The 23,009-nt window shown below is 42.5% G+C and overlaps 1 protein-coding gene across 1 annotated transcript in view; it reads right to left on the bottom strand.

Annotated features, from left to right (window-relative positions):
* Positions 1-20,888, bottom strand: part of LONRF1 (LON peptidase N-terminal domain and ring finger 1) — a 46,419-nt gene extending 25,531 nt beyond the window's left edge. Inside the window, exon 1 of the mRNA XM_052661467.1 lies at positions 20,150-20,888. Within this exon, the coding sequence (XP_052517427.1) occupies positions 20,150-20,888 (739 nt within the window). The remainder of the gene's footprint in view (positions 1-20,149) is intronic.
* Between the last annotated feature and the right edge of the window lie 2,121 nt (positions 20,889-23,009).

Raw genomic sequence — 23,009 nt, 5'->3', positions numbered from 1 at the left:
AAGATATTCCATGCAAATAGGAATCAAAAGCAACACTCATATCAGATAAAACAGACTGTAAAATAAAGACTGTTACAAGAGATAAGAGAGGACACTACAGAATGATCAAGGGATCAATTCAAGAAGAAGATACAACAATTATAAATACTTACGCATCCAACATAGGAGCACCTCAATATATAAGATAAGTGTTAACAGCCATAAAAGGGGTAATCGACAGTAACACAATAATGTGGGACTTTAACACCCCATTTACACCAACGGATAGATCATCCAGACAGAAAATAAATATAGAAACACAAACTTTAAATGACACAACAGACCAGATAGATTTAATTGCTATTTACAGGACATTCTGGGGCTTCCCTGGTGGCTCAGACAGTAAAGAATCCGCCTGCAGTGTGGGAGACCTGGGTTCGATCCCTGGGTTGGAAAGATGCCCTGAAGGAGGGCATGGCAACCCACTCCAGTATTCTTGCCTGGAGAATCCATATGGACAGAGAAGCCTGGTGGGCTAAAGTCCATGGGGTCGCAAAGAGTCAGACACAACTGTGGGATTAAGCACAGCACAAGACATTCCACCCGAAAACAGCAGAATACACATTCTTCCCAAGTGCACACAGAACATTCTCCAGGATAGATCACATCTTGGGTCACAGATCAGGACAAAGAAAATTTAAGAAAACTGAAATAGTCTCAAGCATCTTTTCCAACCACAATGTTATGAGATTAGAAATCAATTACAGGGAGAAAAATGAGAAATTATATCTGACACTGCAAAAGAACTGTAAAAAAAAAAACCCACAGAGGCTAAATAGCGTGCTGCCAATAACCGAGAGATCACTAAAGAAATCAAAGGAAAAAAAAAAATACACAGAAACAAATGGTTTTTCTGGTGGCTCAGTGGTAAAGAATGCACCTGCCAATGCAGGAGACATGAGTTTGATTCCTGGTCTGGGATCCCACATGCCCCGCAGCAACTAAGCCAGTACACCACAACTGTTGAGCCTGTGCTCTTGAGCCCGGTAGCCACAACTACTGAAGCCCATGCATCTAGAGCCTGTGCTCCACACCAAGAGAAGAAGCCACAATCAGAAGCCTGTGCACTGCACTAGAGAGCAGGCCCCACTCGCTGCAACTAGAGAAAAAGCCTGCACAGCAATGAAGTCCCAGCACAACCAAAAACAAAACCCACAATGATCCACAACTTACGGGAGGCAGCAAAAACAATTCAAACAGTTCTAACAATCAAGAAACAAGAAAAATCTCAGTCTAACCTGACATCTAATGCAACCAGAGAAGGAAGGACAAAGAAAACACAAAGTCAGTAGGAAAGAAATCATAAAGATCAGAGCAGAAATAAATAGAAAAGACGAAAATAATAGCAATCAATAGAACTAAATGCTGGTTATTTGAGAAGATAGAATTGATAAACCTTTGGCTTTAGCCAGATTCAAAGAAAAAAAGGGAGAGGACTCAAATACTAAAATTAAATAAAAAATGAGAAATAACATCTGACACCACAGAAATACAATGATCATAACCGACTAACTACTACAAGCATCTATATGCCAATAAAATGGGACAACCTGGAAGAAATGGACAAATTCTTAAAACTATACAACTTTCCAAAACTGAATGAAGAAGAATTTGAAACTATAAACAGACCAATCACAGGTAACGAAATTGAAACTGTAATTAAAAATCTTCCAACAAACAAGTCCAGGACCAGATGGTTTCACAGACCAATTCTATCATTTATTTAGGGAATTAACACCCATCCTGCTCAAACTCGTCCAAAAAACTGCAGAGGGAATTCATTCCATGAGGCCACAATCACCCTGATAGCAAAACCAGACAAAGATATCACAAAAAAAGAAAATTACAGACCAGTATCACTGATGAACATAAATGCAAAAATCCTCAACAAAATACTAGCAAAGAGAATCCAACAACACATTAATCAAACACCATGATCAAGTGGGATTTATCCCATGAATGCAAAGATTTCTCAAAATATACACATCAATATGATACTTCATATTAACAAATTAAAGAATAAAAAAAACATATGATCATCTCAATAGATGCAGGAAAAGCTTCTGACAAAATTCAACATCCATTTAGATAAAAACTTTCCAGAAAGTGGGCAAAGAGGGAACAGACATCAACATAATGAAGGCCATGTACGACAAACCACAGTAAACATCATTCTCAACGGTGAAAACTAAAAGCATTTCCTCTAGAGGAACAAGATAAGAATGTCTGCTTTCACCATTTTTATTCAACATAGTTTTAGAAGTCCTAGCCATGGCAATCAGAGAAAAAGAAATAAAGGGAGTAAAAACTGGAAAAGAAGAAGTAAAACTGTCACCGTCTGCAAATTCCATCATACTATACATAGAAAACCCTACAGATGCCACTAAAAAAATACTAGAGCTAATCAATGAATTTGGTAAAGCTGCAGGATACAACATTAATGCACAGAAATCTCCTGCATTCCTATACACTAATAACAAAAGATCTGAAAGAGTAATTAAAGGAAACAATCCCATTTACCATTGAAAGAGAAAGAATAAAATACTCAGAAATAAACCTATCTATGGAGACAAAAGGCCTGTACTCAGAAAACTATAAAACACTGATTACAAAAGAAATCAAAGATGACACAAACAGATGGAGAAATATACCATGTTCCTGGACTCGAAGAATCAATTCTGTGAAAATGATTATACCACCCAAAGCAATCTACAGATTCAATGCAATCCCTAACAAATTCCCAATGGAATTCTTTACAGATTTAGAACAAAAAAATTTACAATTTGTATGAAAACACAAAAGACTCCAAATAGCCAAAGAAATCCTGAGAAAGGAAAATGGAGAGACATCAAAAGCAGAGACATCATTTTGCTGCAGAGTCAAAGCTATGGTTTTTCCAGTAGTTGTGTACCAATACAAGAGCTGGACCATAAAAAAAAGTCTGAGTGCCAAAGAATTGATGCTTTCAGACTGTGGTGTTGGAGAAGACTCTTGAGAGTCCCTTGTACTGTAAGATCAAATCAGTCAATCCTAAAGGAAAACCAACTCTCAGTATTCACTGGAAGGACTGATGCTGAAGCTCCAATACTTTGGCCATCTGATGCAAAGAGCCAACTCACTGGAAAAGACCCTAATGCTGGGAAAGATTGAAGGTAGAAGGAGAAGGGGGTGACAGAGGATGAGATGGTTGGATTGCCTCACTGACTCAATGTACATGAGTTTGAGCAAACACTGGGAGGTAGTGAAGCACAGGGAAGCCTGGTGTGCTACAGTCCATGGGGTCACAAAAAGCTGACTGAGTGACTAAAAAACAAGAACAACATGCAGCTCAATATCAAAAACATCAGCCCAATCAAAAATGGCTGGAAGACTTAAACAGACATCTTTCCAAAAAGACATACAGATGGACAAAAGGTACATGAAAAGATACTCAACATCACCAATTATTAAAGAAATGAAAATCAAAACTACAACAAAGTATTAGTTCATACCAGTCAGAATGGCCATCATCAAAAAATCTACAAACATTGATTAGCTCTAGTAATTCCATTCACCATTAAAACAAAAAATAAAATAAAATAAAATACTTAGGAATATATCTACCTAAAGAAACTAAAGACCTATATCTATAAAACACTGGTGAAAGAAATCAAAGAGGACACAAATAGATGGAGAAATATACCATGTTCATGGATCAGAAGAATCAATATAGTGAAAATGAGTATACTACCCCAAAGCAATCTATAGATTCAATGCAATCCCTATCAAGCTACCAACAGTATTTTTCACAGAACTAGACCAAATAATTTCACAATTTGTATGGAAATACAAAAAACCTCGAATAGCCAAAGCAATCTTGAGAAAGAAGAATGGAACTGGAGGAATCAACCTGCCTGACTTCAGGCTCTACTACAAAGCCACAGTCATCAAGACAGTATGGTACAGGCACAAAGACAGAAATATAGATCAATGGAACAAAATAGAAAGCCCAGAGATAAATCCACACACCTATGGACACCTTATCTTTGACAAAGGAGGCAAGAATATACAATGGAGAAAAGACAATTTCTTTAACAAGTGGTGCTAGGAAAATTGGTCAACCACTTGTAAAAGAACGAAACTAGAACACTTTCTAACATCATACACAAAAATAAACTCAAAATGGATTAAAGATCTAAACGTAAGACAAGAAACTATAAAACTCCTAGAAGAAAACACAGGCAAAACACTCTCCAACATAAACCACAGCAGGATCCTCTATGACCCACCTCCCAGAATATTGGAAATAAAAGCAAAAATAAATAAATGGGACCTAATTAAAAGCTTCTGCACAACAAAAGAAACTATAAGCAAGGTGAAAAGACAGCCTTCAGAATGGGAGAAAATGACAGCAAACAAATCAACAAAGAATTAATCTTAAAAATATACAAACAACTCCTGCAGCTCAATTCCAGGAAAATCAACAACCCAATCAAAGAGTACACCAAACAGACATTTCTCCAAAGAAGACATACAGATGGCTAACAAACACATGAAAAGATGCTCAACATCACTCATTACCAGAGAAATGCAAATCAAAACCACAATGAGGTACCATTTCACGCCAGTCAGAATGGCTGCAATCCAAAAGTCTACAAGCAATAAATGCTGGAGAGGGTGTGGAGAAAAGGGAACCGTCTTACACTGTTGATGGGAATGCAAACTAGTACAGCCACTATGGAGAACAGTGTGAAGATTCCTTAAAAAACTGAAAGCAGAACTGCCATACGACCCAGCAATCCCATTGCTGGGCATACACACCAAGGAAACCAGAATTGAAAGAGACACGTGTACCCCAATGTTCATCACAGCACTGTTTATAATAGCCAGGACATGGAAGCAATCTAGATGTCCATCAGCAGATGAATGGATAAGAAAGCTGTGGTACATATACACAATCAAGTATTACTGAGCCATTAAAAAGAATACATTTGAATCAGTTCTAATGAGGTGGATGAAACTGGAGCCGATTATACAGAGTGAAGTAAGCCAGAAAGAAAAACACCAATACAGTATACTAACACATATATGGAATTTAGAAAGATGGTAATGATAACCCTGTATGCGAGACAGCAAAAGAGACACAGATGTATAGAACAGTCTTTTAGACTCTGTGGGAGAGGGCGAGGGCGGGATGATATGGGAGAATGGCACTGAAACATGTAAATTATCATACGTGAAACGAATCGCCAGTCCAGGTTCAATGCATGATACAGGAGGGATGGGATGGGGAGGGGGGAGGGAGGGGGGTTCAGGATGGGGAGCACATGTAGACCCGTGGCAGATTCATGTCAATGTATGGGAAAACCACTACAATATTGTAAAGTAAAAAAAAAAAAAAAAAACTACAAACAATAAATGCTAGAGAGGGTGTGGAGAATAAGGAACCTTCTTGCTCTGTTGGTGAGAATGTAAACTGATATAGCCATGGTAGAGAATTGTATGGAGGTTCTTTAAAAAACTAAAACTAGAATTACCATATGACCCAGCAATCCCACTTCTGGGCATACACCCTGGGAAAACTGTAAGTCAAAAGGACACGTGTACCCCAACGTTCAATGCAACAGTACTCACAATAGCCAGGACATGGAAGCAAAGCAAATGGCCAAAGACAGATGACCCAACGTTCAATGCAACAGTACTTACAACAGTCAGGACATGGAAGCAAACCAAATGCCCAAAGACAGATGAATTGATAAAGAAAATATGGTACATGCATACAATGGAATATTAATCAGCCATAAAAAGGAATGGAACTGGGTCACCTGTAGAGGTGTTGATGGACCTAGAGTCTGTCATACAGAGTGAAGTCAGAAAGAGAAAAACAAGTATCATGTATTAACACATATATGTGGAATCTAGAAAAATGGTATAGATGAACCTAAATCCAGGGCAGGAATAGAGAGGGAGTCATAGATCACGGACATGTGGACATAGAGCAGAAAGGAGAGGGAGAGATGAGTTGGGAGATTCACTTTATTGCACAGCAGAAACTAATATAACACTGTAAAGGAATTATACTCCAATTTAAAAAGAAAAGACCTAAATGTAAGGCCTGGTATTAGAAAATTCTCTCAAGAAAACATGGGGAGAAAATATTCTGACATAAATCTCAGCAATATCTTTTTAGATCCGCTTCCCAGAGTAATGGAAATAAAGCCAAAAATAAATGGGACCTAATCAAATCAAAAACTTCTTCACAGTAAAGGAAACCATAAAACAAAAAGACAACCCACCAAATGGGGCTTCCCTGGTGGTTCAGTGGTAAAGAATCCACCTGCCAACGCAGAAGACTCAGGGTCAATCCCTGGGTCGGAAAGATCCCCTGGAGGAGGAAATGGCAACCCACTCCAGTATTCTTGCCTGGAAAATCCCATGAACAGAGGAATCTTGCGGACTACAATCCATGAGGTCTCTAAGAGCTGGACATGACTGAGCACGCACGCATGCACAGAATGGGAGAAAATACCTGCAAATGAAACAACTGACAAAGGATTAATCTTCAAAATCTGCAAACAGCTCATGCAACTCAATGCCAAAACAAACACCACAATCAAAAAATGGGCAGAAGGTCTCAACAGACATTTCCCCAACAAAGACATACAGATGGCCAAGAGGCACATGAAAAGATGCTCAACATGGCTAATTATTAGGGAAATGCAGACCAAAACAACAATGAGGTATCACCTCACATCAGTCAGAATGCCCATCATCAAAACCAATAAATGCTGGAGAAGGTGTGGAGAAAAGGGAAACTTCCTACACTGTTGGTAGGAATGTACACTGGTACAGCCACTATGAAGAACACCTCCATACTAAAAATAGAGTTACCATATGATTCAGCAATCTCATTCCGTAACATGTATCCAGAGAAAACCAGAATTTGAAAAGATACAGGTACCCCAATGTTCACTGCAGCACTATTTACAACAGGCAAGACACAAAAGCAAGCTAAATGTCCATCTACAGGTGATGGACGAAGATGTGGTACATAGACACTGTGGAATACTATTCGGCCATAAAAAAGAATGATACAGTGCCATCAGCAGCAGCATGGATGGACTTAGAGACTAGCGTACTAAGTGAAGCCAGAAAAAGACAAGAAAATACCATATGATACTGCTTATATGTGGCATCTAAAAAAAAAAATGATACAAATGAACTTATTACAAAACAGATACAGAATCTGCCTGCCAATGAAGGAGACTTGAATTCAATTTCTGGGTCAGGAAGATCCCCTGGACAGAGGAGCCTGGTGGGCTACAGTCCATGGGGTTGCATACAGTTGGACACGACTGAGAAGTAAACCACCACCACCATCACATTTGAAACAGATAACCAATAAGGACCTACTGTACAGCACAGAGAACTCTGCTCAATATTCTGTAATAAACTAAATGGAAAAGAATTTAAGAACAATACGTGTATATATATAATTGAATCACTTTGCTATATACCTGAAACTAACACTGTTAACCTAACTCCAATAAAAATAAAAACTTATTTTTATTCAGAGGATAACTGCTTTAGAATGTTGTGTTGATTTCTGCTGTACAAAGAAGTAAATCAGCTAAAGGTGTGCGTATACTCCCTCCCTCCCGGACCTCCCTCCTCCCACCATCCCACCCCTCTAGGTCATCACCAGGCATGTGAACTGAACTTCCTGGCTATACAGCTGCTTCCTGCCCCTTCTCTCTTTTACATGTGGCCGTGTGCATTTGTCAAGCTACTCTCTCAATTCGTCCCACCCTCTCCCTCCCCCAGTGTCCGCAAGTCTGTTCTATTTCTGCCCCGCAAACAGGTTCATCGGTACCATTTTTCTAGATTCCATGTATATGTGTTAATATACAGTATTGTTTTTCTGACTTACTTCACTCTGTATAACAGGCTCTAGGTTCATCCACCTCACTACAACTGACTCAAATTTGTTCCTTTTTATGGCTGATAAAATAAAAGTTAAAAAAAGAAAAAACTACCCCCAAGGGAAGAACTGAACTAATTTTCAATAGACTTTTTAAATGCAAAAATATACACAAAGGAGCAAAGGGTAAGAATTTTAAACATGTGAGATGATAATTTTTTTCAGTTAATACAGTTATTTGGTAACAACAAAAACTATAGACTGTTCTAAATGATCTACAGCCTTCAGAACAATCCTATGTGGGTCTAACATTGTTCACATTTTTATAAAGAAACTGAGTACAGAAAGTTAAAGTATCTTGCCCAAGACCAAACAGCTCGTAAGTGAAGGATTCTAGATGCTCCCTCCAGCCACCTGGATCCAGAGTTCCTGCTGTTCACCTTTGCTAATAACAGGGCTCACAGGGCATACTTACAACAGGGCTTGGTACATTATAAGCTCTACTTAAGTGTTTGCTATTACGATTGTGTTCCATCACTGTATGTGCATGGCATATATTTAATTATAAAAAAATCTGTTTTTGAGCTCCCTCCATTATTTACTGTCTCTGTATCCTCTATTCCTGCTTTGATAAATGTCTGCTGAAGCAGGGAAAATTCATTAAAATCTGTCCCCTTGGGCTCGTCAATCCTTGCCCTCATTCCCTCTTCTCTTCGACATGGTGGTATCGTCAGTACTTAGGTCAATAGAACAACTGAAATAAAATTCTGCTATACATCTGAGGAAACTAGCTTTAAGTGGTCCAAGGTACCGCATGGGCTGCAGGAAGAGAATTCTCCAAAGTGGAGACTTCTCAAAGAAATCTGTTTTCCAGTAGGTGATGGATAGTAAGAGGTGTGTACACATCATTTATCTTCAAGACACTTGTTTTGAATAACAAGTGTTATAAAATATTTACCTATAAACTTTGAAAAATACAGAAAATTAAGAACCAAAGATCCTTTTCCTACCACAAAGCAATTCATTAAAATCTGTCGTCTTAAGCTCCTCAATTCATGCCCTCATGAACTAAGAAATAACCAGTGTTGGCATATAACCTGTACTTTTTTATCTGTGTGGGTAGATTACATTTTTAATGTATAGTTTTATGAAATATACCATATATACTGTGTATAATCTGCTTTTTATCAATGTGATTATATCCACAAGATACTTAATGGTTGCAAAGTATTCCATTATATATACCATCTATGTAAAATTCCCTATTCTAATTTTTGCTACTATAAAAAGTACTGCAATGAACACTTACCTATAAGCTTTTACATATCAGCTTATTTCCTTATTTTCTAGAAAGCTGAGTGTGCAGAAAGCTATGTAGATATATTATACAAAGTCTTCAATATATTCTGCTCACCTTCCTTTTATAAAAACGTTACACTCCCAGAAGCTGTGTGTTTTTGTTTCCTAGGAAAATAGGAGTGAAGAAGGATGTGCGCTCATCTCCTCCTGTGAGAACACCAAAATCACAACTAGCTGTTGAACAACCATCGACAGGAGGATGCTGGAACCTACCAAAAAAGATACCCCACATTCAAACACAAAGAAGCAGCCGCTGCAAGACAGTGGGAGGGGCACAATCACGATAAAATCAAATCCCATACCCGCCCGGTGAGTGACCCACAGACTGGAGAACCATAAGAACTGTAATACCAAACAAGTTCTCCCACTATTGTGAAGGTCTGGAACCCCACGTCAGGCTTCCCAGCCTGGGGACTAGACAAAGGGACTGGGAATCCTCAGGGAATCTGACCTTGAAGGCCAGCGGGATTTGATTACAAGACTTCCACAGCACTGGGGGAACAGAGACTCCAGTCTTGGAGGGCACAAACCAAACCACGCGCACACCAAGACCCAGAGGAAAAGAGCAGCGACTCCACGGGAGACTGAACCGAAACCACCTGCTGGGATGAGGCTCTCCTGGGGGGGTGTGGGTCGGCAGGGACCACGCACAGGGACAGGACACTGGAGGCAGCAGGCTGGGAAGGTCCCCCTCGGTGTAAACCCTCCTGAAGGTAGCCATTAAGCTGACCTTAGAGCTGGGGGCTGGGTCGCCTCAGGCCAAACAACTACCAGGGAGGGAGCGAAAACCCACTCATCAGCAGACAATTGGATTAAAGCTTCAGTAAGCAAGGGCGTCCCCACCAGAGCAAGACCCAGTTTTCCCCACCACCAGGGAGCTTACACAAGCCTCTTAGCCTCCTCCATCAAAGGGCAGGCAGAAGAAGCAAGTAGAACCACAATTCCACAGCGAGTAAAACAAGCCACATTTCAGAAAGTTAAGGACTTCCCTGGTGGCTCAGATGGTAAAGAATCTGCCTGCAATGCAGGGAGACCCGGGGTTGATCCCTGGGTCGGGAAGATCCCCTGGAGAAGGGAATGGCAACCACTCCAGTATTCTTGCCTGGTGAATTCCATGGAGAGAGGAGCCTGGGGCCTGGCAGGCTACAATCTATGGGGAGCAGGGAGGCAGACACGACTGAGCGACTAACACACAACCAGCATGAAAAAGCAGAAAGTTATGTCCTAGATGAAGGGACAAGACAAAACCCCAGGAAAACAACTAAAATGTAGAGGAGATAGGCAACCTTCCAGAAAAAGAATTCAGAATAATGATAGTGAAGATGATTCAGGATCTTGGAAAAAAATGGCAACAAAGATTGAGAAGATGCAAAAAATGTTTACCAAAGACCTAGAAGAACTAAAAAAGAAACAAACAGATGAGTAGTACTCTAGAAGGAATTCACAGCAGAATAACTGAGGCAGAAGAGGGGATAAATGAGCTGGAGGACAGAATGGTGGAAATCACTGCCACAGAACAGGATATAGAAAAAAGAAGGAAAAGAAATGAAGACAGCCTAAGGGATCTCTGGGACAACATTAAACAGACCAACATTTGCATTATAGGGGTCCCAAAAGGAGAAAAGACAAGACCTGAGAAAATATTTTAAGAGATAATAGCTGAAAACTTTCCTAACATGGAAAAGCAAATAGTCAACCAAGTCCAGGAAGCACAGAGAGTCCCAGGAAGGATAAACCCAAGGAGGAACACACCAAGACACATAGCAAATCAAACAGACAAAAATTAAAGACAAAGATAAAATACTGAAAGTGACCAGGGAAAAACGACAAATAACATACAAGGGAACTCCCATCAGGCTATCAGCTGATGTCTCAACAGAAACTCTATAATCCAGAAGGGAATGGCATGATATACTTAAAATGAAATATTATGAAAGGGAAGAACCAACAACCAAGAATACTCTATCCAGTAAGACTCTCCTTCAGATCTGATGGAGAAATGACAAGCTTTCCAGACAAGCAAAAGAGAATTCAGCACCACCAAACCAGCTTTACAACAAATGCTAAAGGACTTCTCTAGGCACGAAACGAGAAGGGAAAGACCTACCTACAGAAAATAAACCCCCCAAATTAAAAAAACAGTAATAGGATAATACATATTGATAATCACCTTAAATGTAAATGAATTAAAAGAACCAACCAAGAGACAGACTGGCTGAGCAGATGAAAACACACGGAAACACGTGCACTTCCACTTTTCACATCACTCTGCTTGACCCCTCAAACTGTATGTATTTATTTCATATTATTAGGTTAATCATGTTTCCATTATGGCTTGCAATTGTAATTATCTTTTATTTTTTGTCTGGCTATTGATTGTAAGAACTGATAAACATCTTTTACTACTGTGATTATGTAACTATTACCCACTTAATACCACTGTATCATGACTGGTCAACAGAAAAACAGAATTCTGTATCACCAAAACTACCATTTAATAGGAAAACCTGTAATCACTTTTTAAAATCCAGATACATATCATAATTATCAAGGCATTTTGTGGGAGGGGGGGGAATGCCCAGATATTGCTTTTTCTTTTTGCCAGAGCTCCAGATATGTTTCTAACGAGCTGCTGCTGCTGCTAAGTCGCTTCAGTCGTATCCGACTCTGTGCGACCCCATAGACGGCAGCCCACCAGGCTCCCCCATCCCTGGGATTCTCCAGGCAAGAACACTGGAGTGGGTTGCCATTTCCTTCTCCAATGCATGAAAGTGAAAAGTAAAAGTGAAGTCGCTCAGTCTTGTCCGACTCCTAGCGACCCCATGGACTGCAGCCCACTAGGCTCCTCCGTCCGTGTGATTTTCCAGGCAAGAGTACTGGAGTGGGTTGCCATTGCCTTCTCCTTCTAACGAGCAGCCATGTTTACAAACAACTGGACTATATGAGGAGCTTTTACTTTTATTTAGTTTGTTTCACTTTTTCTATTTCATATTCAGTGCTCCCATTTCATTTACTTTATAATTTCCAATTTCTCCATCTCCCCCCTTTTTTTTTTGATGTTCTTTCTCAAGCACAGTAGAAAAGCTTTAGTATACATATATATAAATAATATGTATAACATATTTTAGAAAATGAATTTTTGCCTAATTAAAAAATTTTTGACATTTTGATTCCATTTGTTCAACTTATTATGAATAGAATGCTAGATTTCTAATTTTAAAAAATATATATGCAACAAGCAACAAAGCTTTACTGCATAGCACAGGGAACTATAGTCAATATCTTGTAATGGAAAATTAATAATATGGGTATATGTAAAACTGAATCACCAAGAATTCTACTTTTTGAAATTTAGTAATGTTTATCTTTTTGCCACTTTTTCTAAATCTCCTATGGACACTAACAACAACATATGAGATACAAAATTTTAAATATATCTGTGTAGGATATCAGATTAATATACATTAATTAAACATAAATTACATTCAAGTTATTAACGATATCATTCAAGATGCTCTGATTCATTTTTTCTGCACTTCATAAAATATTCTTAGAGAAAAGTTAGTATGTCTCATTATGATTATATATTTTTTGTTTTCCCTTATATTTCTTCTGATGTATCTGATTCTTTGTTATTAGGTGTCTAATGGTTTACAATGTCTATCTTCTTTGTGAACTTTTTATCATTAAAAAATATTCATCTTTGTTTCATTTAAAATAATTTAAAAATACAAATGAAAAACAGCATCATTATCTTAGTGTGCCTTTTCTCAGTGAGTTTGACCTTAAAACTATTTATTGGCTATTTGAATTATTTATGTGTAAGTGTAAAAATTCCCTGTTCATTTCCTTTTTATCATTCCTCTTGAGTGTCTTTTCTTTTTATATGTTCAGCTAGTTTAAGAATTCCAATGGCTAACTGAAATACCAAATTTTTTCTATAGAACTTGGTTATCACAGTTAAACTAAGAGCTGCTGACTGACAAGTTATTAGCGATTAATAAAGTCCAGGAATAGTAGTTTGGTGTACTAATTAAGATCATAACCACTAGATTCAGAAGATCTGGGTTCTGATTCACTTTTGACCATTTATTTAACTCTTTGAACCTGTCTCCTCACCTATAAAATGCTCGAGATACCTACATCTTAAGACTGTTGTGAGGGGACGTCCCTGGTAGTTGAGTGGCTAAGACTCCACTCTCCCAATGAAGGAGGCATGGGTTCGATTCCTGGTCAGGGAACTAGATCCAGTCTGCCACAACTAAAGATCAAAGATCCTATGTGTGGCAACTAAGACCCAGCACAGCCAAATAAACAATATTTTTTAAAAGGGATGCATGTTAACAGTTAACACAAGGCCTGGCACATAAGTGCTCAATAAATAACAATTGCTGTTAAATTACAAAATATTTCAAAACAAGTTGATAAATAAATGACATCAGTTCTTAATACAAGGTAAAGTATTTTCTACATCTTTTACTCAAATAATCCTCATAGACCAGGTAAGAAATTTCCTCTTTTACTCAAATACCTCATAGACCAGGTAAGAAATATCTTTGGGCTTCCCTGATGGCTCAGAGGATAATAATCGGCGTGCAATACCTGTGTCGGGGACATCCCCTGGAGAAGGAAATGGCTGCCCACTCTAGTATTCTTACTTGGAGAATTCCATGGACAGAGGAAATATCTTTAGGGATTAGTAATTCAGGTTGCACAAAAGGAGGGGAAGAGAAAAAGAAAAAAGAATGATCCTATTCTATTAACACCACAAGAAAAAGAAAAAAAAAAATTGAACAGAAACTTCTGCTTAGCATTTTAGAGTTCTCTTAAATCATTCACCTTCTATAGTAAAACATAATGACAATTTCAAAAAATATCTTTATAATGCAAGAGGCAGTAGTGAAAGTCGCTCAGTCGTGTCTGACTTTTTGTGACCCCCATGGACTATACAGTCCATGAAATTCTCTAGGCCAGAATACTGGAGTGGGTAGCCTTTCCCTTTTCCAGGGGATCTTCCCAACCCAGGGATCGAACCCAGGTCTCCCACATTGCAGGCAGATTCTTTACCAGCTGGACCACAAGGGAAGCCCAGGAATACTGGAGTGGGTGGCCTGTCCCTTCCCCAACCCAGGAATCGAACCTGGGTCTCCTGCACTGTAGGTGGATTCTTTACCAACTGAGCTATCAGGGAAGCCATTAGAGGCAGAATACTATACAAATACATTTAAAATTATACTTGAATACACCTAAGCCTCCAGAAATATTTCACTAAATATAAAAACAAGACTGAGTAAACCAAAGTTTAATATATAAATAATGAGAAATCTATGATAACTGAGCTTTGGTCAATCTTTCATCATTTGCTTGATGAATAAAAAGTAAAAACATAGAAATTATTTTAAACAGACCACTTCAGAATTATTTATATAACCCCCTTTTTCATTTTCTATAACAATGAGAAAATGCTGTTATAATAGTGACCGTGAGGCACTGCAAAAATCCTAAAAGTGGACTTCTGAATTAAAGGAAAGATGAATCAGAGATATACAGGATACACATTCAGTTTGTTATAAATCAGTTAAGCAATAAGCCCCTTTTCTAACTATTTTCAAGAAACACTAATTTGCTGCAACTTTAAGAGAAACAAAAAACACAAACTCTCTTGAGGACAGGCACTTGATTTTATTCACCTCTGTATTTCCAACACCTAAAACAAAGCCTAGTATAGAGCAAGCACTCAACAAACACTTGTTAATAACAAGAACACTTAAGATTTATATGCTCATTTTAAAATCAATCAGTCTTAGAAGCAATACCCACATGCCCAGTTTCTGCTTTCAGTTGTAACTTGGTTACTTGCTTGCCTTTAAAAAGTCACTTTCTTGGAGCTCTTTTTCTACATTCTATGAATTCGGGGTACTAATACAGCGTCTCCTATCTCGCATGATCTTTGTCGCTCAGTCCTGTCCAACTCTTTCCGACCCCATGGACTGTAACCTATCAGGCTCCTCTGTCCATGGGATTTTCCAGGCAATAGTAGTAGAGTGGATTGCCATTTCCTTCTCCAGCGGATCTTCCCGACCCAGGGATCGAACCGAGGTCTCCCGCATTGTAGACAGACGCTTTACTGTCTGAGCCACCAGGGAAGTCCTCAGTTAATGGAAGTGAAAATGTGTTGCGAAGTATAAACCACCATATAAATGTCAATGTTTACTGTTTCAAGCATTTGGCAGAGTAAGTTAGGGCATACATAAGTTTGCATGGTAAGTCACTTCAGTTGCATACAACTCTTTGCGACCCTATGGAATGCAGGCTGCTAGGCTTCTCTGTCCATGGGATTCTCCAGGCAAGAATACTGGAGTGGGTTGCCCTGCCCCACTCCAAGGGATACATAAGTTTGAAGTGAAGCCTGAGTTTCACACAGTCTTGTCTGACTCTTTGAGGGGATAAATTAAATTCAAATCTCTTCATGTTAACCTCATTGACTAATAAAATGTTAAAAAACCTTTTACATTTTCTTTAAATGTATTCAGTATTTACCTATAATTTGACTAATCTTTTTTCCCTGGTGGCTCAGATGGTAAAGAATCTGCCTGAAATGCAGTTCGATCCCTAGGTTAGAAAAATCCCCTGCAGAAGGAAATGGAAACCCATGTCAGTATCCTTGACTGGAAAATCCCACGGACAGAGGAGCCTGGCGGGCTACAGTCGATCGGGTCCCAAAGAGTTGGACATGACTAAGCACCTAACATACACGTAATTTGACTAATCTTTTTATCAGGAAAGCCTTGCAGCATCTATATTTTATTGATATATGCTAAAATGTTACTACTAATTAACATATGTAGGCCAGAATCAGGATTTAACCCTCACTCTGTTAATATACCCTGGTGGCTCAGATGGTTAAGAATCCGCCTGCAAAACAGGAGATCCGAGTTGGATCCATGAGTTGGGAAGATCCCCTGGAGACGGGAACAGCAACCCACTCCAGTATTTTTGCCTGGAGAATTCCATGACAGAGGAACTTGGCAGGATACCCACCATGGGGTCATAAAGAGTTGGACATGACTGAAGCAACTTAGCCCGCACACATGCACTGGTAATATTAATGTGGTAGAGATAAAAGAACAGGACTTGATATCATAAGATTTAGATTTCAATTTTGGCTAAATCATCTTCTAGCTGGGGCACAAATTTTACATTTTAAGAATATTTTAATTAATATTTACTGGGTATTTATCCGCCAGGCACCATTCGGAGCACTTCACACATTTTGACTCTCTTAATTCTCACAACAGGCCTAGGCTGTTGTTACGATTGTTGTCTATGAGGTAGACACTGCTCACTTTTCAGATAAGGAAAGCAAAACAGGGAGGTTAGACACAGGGAGGTTAGAGCAGGTGGAGACTGCACTGGGATTCAAACCCAGGTCGTTAGACACCAATAGGCACAGCTCTAACTACTAGGCAGTACTAGGCACCTCAGGCGCTTCAATTTCCCTCTGAGGATAATAGTACTCCATAGAATTCTTTGTGACAATGAAATGATATAAAACATTTTGAAATACCTGACAAGGAACACATAATTAATAATCAAAACAGAGATTTCCCGGTGGTCTAATGGCTAAGACTCTGCACTCCCAGTGCAGGGGGCCCAGGTTCGATCCCATGTCAGGGAACTAGATCCCCACACGCTGCATCTACAGATTCCAAACGCCACAACTAAAAACAAAACAAAAATGAACCCACATGCCTCGACAAACAGAAGATTCTGAACGCTGCAAATAAGATCTAGCATAGCCAAACATTTTTTTTGAATATTAAAAATAAAACTTTTTTCTCCAAGTGTTTTAAATAAAATGTTCTCTTCCCTGTGACTTTTATTTACTTTCTAACCATTTCAAATTATAAATTATATTGTTCTGTTGGTCTTCTTTGTGGAGAGAGGAGCAAGCCAGTGTAAAAATTCATTAAAAATAAAACAAAGAGCATAGCTGAGTGGGATCATTTTAAGAGTCTTAAGTATAAAGAACCAAAGCAGAAAAGATCTTTACATAATATTCCTGAATACCAAAAAGACAAAGTTATGAAACATCCAAAAGTTAATACCAAAAGATCAATGGATTAAATGTTATCTAAATATATTTCAATTCAACAGAAACTTATGTAATCTCATGGGAACGTTCTGATTTTGGCAAAGGTTTTCTAGCTTTCCTTTCTTGTTGAAAGGGCTTAAATTTGGATGTGTGTGGGCTAACTGTAGACTGATTATTTTTTCTAGTTAATAGTATTTACTTGTTTCATTGCAAGAATTATATGAAGAAATTATAGTCTTTTTCCACTGTTAGCAATAATGAAGGTATCTGGGGTACAGCTGTCCAATTATACAAACACATTTCAAATGCCTTTCTAGCTAACTAGCTCTCAAAAAGTTAAACCTTAACTGCACAAGTAGATTTATAACTCTACTAAACCTTTTTATTTACCCTCATAAACTGTTAAACACATAATATCTGCACTCCATCAACTATAATTTGTTAGCTCTGAGATTTTTTTCTTCCTACTTTGTACTAAAGATTCAAAGGATGAAAAAAGTTATCCTCATTAGTACCAATCAGACACATTTCGGAGTATGGAATTACAGATTTTTCAAAGACCTAAAACTCAGGAGAAAATGGACGAAGTCAAAGGAGTCTTGGGTTCTAGTCCTGAAAAAGTAGAATGAAGCAGCTGAATGGACAAAATTCCCACATGTAGTCTATGCAAATTGAAAAAAAGGAGAAAGAGTAGATATTTCAATCTTTTCCTGTTAAAAAATAATATCCTCAATCCCAGGCCCAAATCTTCTTTAATTAAAAACATTATTGGTCATAGAACGCTAAGCTAGATCTTAATTAGTAAATACTCCCTGTTCTTCTGTGGATTAGGACCTGAATTTTTTCAAAAAGCCTAATTTAAGAGGTCAAACCATTTAAATCAGTAGGAGTTAATAATGAATAGGGCTGTCAGTAAGTTTCTCCTTTATTTCACACTAGTGGCAAAAAACTTCCTTGGGAATTGATGCCACACATTTTCATTGGATGAGCCCTAACGGTAGGATGAATCCTGATCCAACATTTAGGAGAAATTCAGGACACAGTGTTGCCTCCACACATCAGCTGGATGTGTGACTGGGGACCAGTCGTGTCACTGCCCCAGCTTCTGCTTCCTCATTTTGAAGAACGTGTCCTAGATGGTCTGTCCTTCGTTGACCATCCAAACTCGATTCACCCAGAGAGAATGAGCTGTTGAGGAATTTTGTCTTCCAAATAGTTGTTTTGTTCTGGGTCTATCATGCTACTTCTATAACTGCTACTCCCCGTAAAGATACTGAAAGTATATGAAAGCATGCCAAGTTTGCGGTTTGAATTCTAAAGGTATTCAACGACTTAACATAATGACTACTTCAAAATGACTGAGCGCTTAGGGTTTAAAAAAAAAAAAGCTTCCAAGATGCTTTCAGTTACAGTTTATAAATGCACCTCAAACCTCACATCAGTTTATCTTCTTGGTGATTAATTCTACTTCCTTGGTGGTTAATTCTCCAAGTATTATTCTATTCCACCTTGAAATATGCTTATTTCACACAAGGGTTAACAAGGACAAAACTGACATTTCAGGCCTTGATCATTGTGTGGGAAACTGTCCCGCGCATCACTGGATACTGAAAGAGCCTCCGTGGCCTCTGCCCACTATTTGTACCAGCACCACTCCACTCGCACAAGGGGTGGCCACCAAAAACGTCTCTAGATATTGCCCCTGATAACGTCCCAAGAGTGGGGGTGGAGGGAATACCCATGGTAAAAAACTACCGATTTTACAACGTTTCATTTTACACAGCTAACTACCTCCGCCAAGGTCTCTTTCCACAGCCCCAAACCACCTTAAGAAAAGTGGCTAGCCTAGGTTAGCAGGCTGAAACTGCTTCTTGGCGGCGAAAGAACAGACCAAAGATCTTCAGAGGCCCTTCGCCGCCAGAGCTTGATCAAGAGTGTGGAAAGGCAAACACAAGCGTGGCCACGAACTCCATCAGAGACTACCTCTATTATCTTCACCGTGAGCTACGTGCATTCGAAAGGAAGCACAAGCGTTTCTGAAATAAGCACGCTGTGAAACAGACAGGTGGAAACCATCAAGAGGCAGCAAGTCTCCGGGCGTTCTCATTCAAGACTGGGACAACCCTGGGCAGCTCCGACCGGGCCTCCGGGTGCGGGGTGCGGGCGCCCAGCTCCCGCCACGCCCACCCGACGTCACCCGTTACACAACGCCCTCCACCACCCCCACCCACCCCGGCTTATGCAATTCTGCCTCCCGCGGCTTCCAATTGCCCCGGTGACTTCTGCGGGAGACCAAGATATATACGTTGCACGCCCATCCTCGGCTGGGGATCCACTTCCCCGCCCCGGCAAGGAGTCTCCCCGCGGCGGACCCGGCCCGGGCGGCCAATTACCGGAAAGAGCGCGGCAGGAAGCGAGCCGACGCTCAGGCTCGCCCAACACCCTCCCCATCCCGCGCTCGCGCGGCCTCGCCCGGCCACCCGCTCCGCGCCGCTCCACTCGGGGCGCGCCCGCCACAGCGCCAGGCCGAGGCGTAGGAAACCCCGCGCCGCGTCACAGTCGGCTCGAGGGCGATCCCCATTGTGACCGAAGCACCTCGGGGCGCCGCCCCTTCCCACACACACCCCCCAAAACACACACAACCCGGGACCCCAAGACGCAAGCCCTGGGAGGCAGCCGGCCTGGGGCGCAGACGAGCTTGGGGCCGCCCCGCTCGTCGGGAAGGAAGGGTGCGGTCGCGGGGCCCGCGCGCTCACCTGCTCGCAGCTCCTCGCAGGCGGCGGCCAGGGCCTCCCGGTAGCGCCCCTGGTGCAGCAGCTCCCCGAGCCGGCCGGCCGCCCGGGCTCGCTCCCGCTGGCCCGGGAACCACTTTTCGGCCAGGTGGTTGAGAACGACGCTGGTCCTGAAGCCGGAGGAGGCGGTGGCGGTGGCGGCGGCGGCGGCGGCCGGAGGCGGCCGCGGGGAGGTCCCCGGGGCATCGGCAGCCGCGGCGGGCGGCAGCCGGTCCCGGCAGAGGCGGCAGCGCGCGCGGAGCTCTCTCCGCAGGCAGCGGCGGCAGTAGCTGTGGCCACAGGGCACGGTCACCGGCTCGCTGAGGAAGCCCCGGCAGCCCAGGCAGCTAAGCAGCCCGCCGGCGCTATCGCCGCGGTGGGCGCCCCCCGCCGGACTCGCGCTCCAGCCCAAGCCGTGGCGGAGCCGGTAGTTGAACACCAGGCAGTCAACCAGGGTGCCGAGGCACTCGGGCCTGACCGGGGCCCCGCGGCGCAGCGCCGCCGCGTACGCCTCCAGCGCGCCCTTCAGGTGGCCGCCCAGCGCCAGCAGCTCGCCCCGGCGGAGCAGCAGCTCCCAGCGCTCCGACTCCGCGGCGGCGCGCTCCAGCCGGTCGCCGCCGCCGCCGCCGCCGCCCACTTCCCAAAACCGGCCCTGCCTCTGCGGCCGCGAGTCCACCTCCTGGCTCCCTCCCGGGGAGCTCCTCGCTACGGCCGGGGAAGACATGGCCCGCGGACGGCTGCTCTGCCGCCGCCCGCCGCCACGGTCCCCGAGCCTCCGGGGCGCGCGGCTCCGCACGCGGCCCGCGAGCAGGGGGGCGTGGCGCGCGGACACGGCGGGGCGGCGCGCGCCCGGGAAGCCCCGAGGGCGGGGCGCGGCGGGCGCGGGGCGGGGCCGGGCTGCGCGGCGGCGCCCGGGACTCCCCCGCACGGCCCGCGGCCGGGTCCCGGAGGAGGCGACCGCCGGCCCCGCCCCTGTCGAAGCCCCTCCCGGCGGGAGGCGCGAGGTCAGATGATCCCCCGGCGGGGATCTAATTGGCTTCTCCGGAAAGCGGGGCCTGGCTTGTAACTGAACAAAGCACGGAGGAGCCCGAGGCTCCATCCCCCACCTGATTGCTCCGCGGGGCCCTCACCCCCACCCCCCAGTCATAGATTCTCCCCTAACCCCTGCTTCGCTGGCACTTCTCCGCCCGGCAGCCGGCCTCGCTGGGCTGAGGCCCAAATCACCATCCCTCTCCTGACATAAACACCCACCTAAGTTGGGACCCGCCCCCCCGTTCCTATCCCCTGGGATCTTCCCAGTGTAGTTTACCACAGGTCCGGTGCTCACCTGCATTTTTACTCGTTTATGCCCAACTTCCCTGCTGGCTCAGAGGTTAAAGCGTCCGCCTGCAATGCAGGAGACCTGGGTTTGATCCCCGGGTCGGAAAGAACCCCTGGAGAAGGAAATGGCAACCCACTCCAATATTCTTGCCTGCAGAATCCCATGGACAGAGCAGCCTGGTGGGCTACAGTCCACGGGGTCGCAGAGTCGGACACGACTGAGCGACTTCACTTTCATGCCCAACTTACAGATGGACACGTAGAGGCCGAGGTCTCAGGGAAGCACACAGTCAGTGGGACGACTTCGTGACTCCCTAAGTCTAGAGTAGGTCAACTTTAGGAACGAAATGTGGCTCAGATGGTAAAGAAATCTGCCTGCAATGCGGGAAACCTGGGTTCCATCCCTGAGTCGGGAAGAGCTCCCCTGGAGAAGGGCATGGCAACCCACTCCAGTATTCTTGCCTGGAGAATTCCATGGACAAAGGAGCCTGATCATGGGGTCGCACAGTCAGACACTGAGCAACTAACATTCTACACACACACTAGACATGACTCCCTGAAGAGTGTAAGACAATTTTGCTTGGTGCCAAATTACTGCTGCTTTTCTAGTTTAAAACTCAGTCCCCCATCTCGAGGGAGGAAGCCCACAGGTTCCTCTCCACATTTTATTTACTACTGCACAACTGGCTAAGGCCTACATTTGGCATTTTTTAAAGAGAAAACGCCAGGATGGATGTTTTTCACGAGGCAGTTACCATATCACTGCAACCCAAGCAAGGTCTGCAGTTTTGCCCACAGGAGAAGGAAAATGATCTGGTTTTTGTATAATGGGTTATCTTTCCTTGAAACTTGGTGGCAACCAGTTTAAAACTCTCTGTTGAAAGTATTGATAGATTTGATTATAGGGTACTAAATTGTTAGGGGCTTCCCTGGTGGCCCAGGCAGTAAAGAATCCACCTACAATGTGGGAGACCTGGGTTGGATCCCTGGGTGGGCAAGATCCCCTGTAGGAGGTTATGGCAACCCGCTCCAGTATTCTTGCCTGGAGAATCCCTGCGGACAGAGAAACCTGGCGGGCTACAGTTCATTGGGCCAAAAAGAGTCAGACACTACTATGCGACTAAACACAGCACACAGCATAGATTGTAAAGCTGTCCTTTTTTCAAAGGTTAGAAACAATGGCCCAGAGAGGGAAAGCTATTTGCCCAAAATCACACAGCTAAAAATATACAAAGGTTTAAAATCACTCTACTCTTTCTGGTAGTATTAGATCTTAAATAAAAATATTTCACATGAGATTTTCAAAACAGCTAAAGAGAACATTAACCTGAGCATGCTATGTCTGAACCTGGCTAACGTTCCATCAGCATCCCTCTTTATACAGAACAGGCAGTTAGGCTCAAAACTGCTTTGAGTTACACGTATTTCTACTACACAACTAGCAAATCTCCCTGCCCTCAAGGGAACAAGGAAAAAGCCTAGGCTCCTGTTCCTATAGGGTGCGGAGTTCACTCATCATCCACAC

Source organism: Budorcas taxicolor, chromosome 24 (assembly GCF_023091745.1).
Source record: "Budorcas taxicolor isolate Tak-1 chromosome 24, Takin1.1, whole genome shotgun sequence".
In the NCBI taxonomy this organism is placed as follows: domain Eukaryota; kingdom Metazoa; phylum Chordata; class Mammalia; order Artiodactyla; family Bovidae; genus Budorcas; species Budorcas taxicolor.
This window is presented reverse-complemented; position numbering and strand designations above follow the sequence as displayed.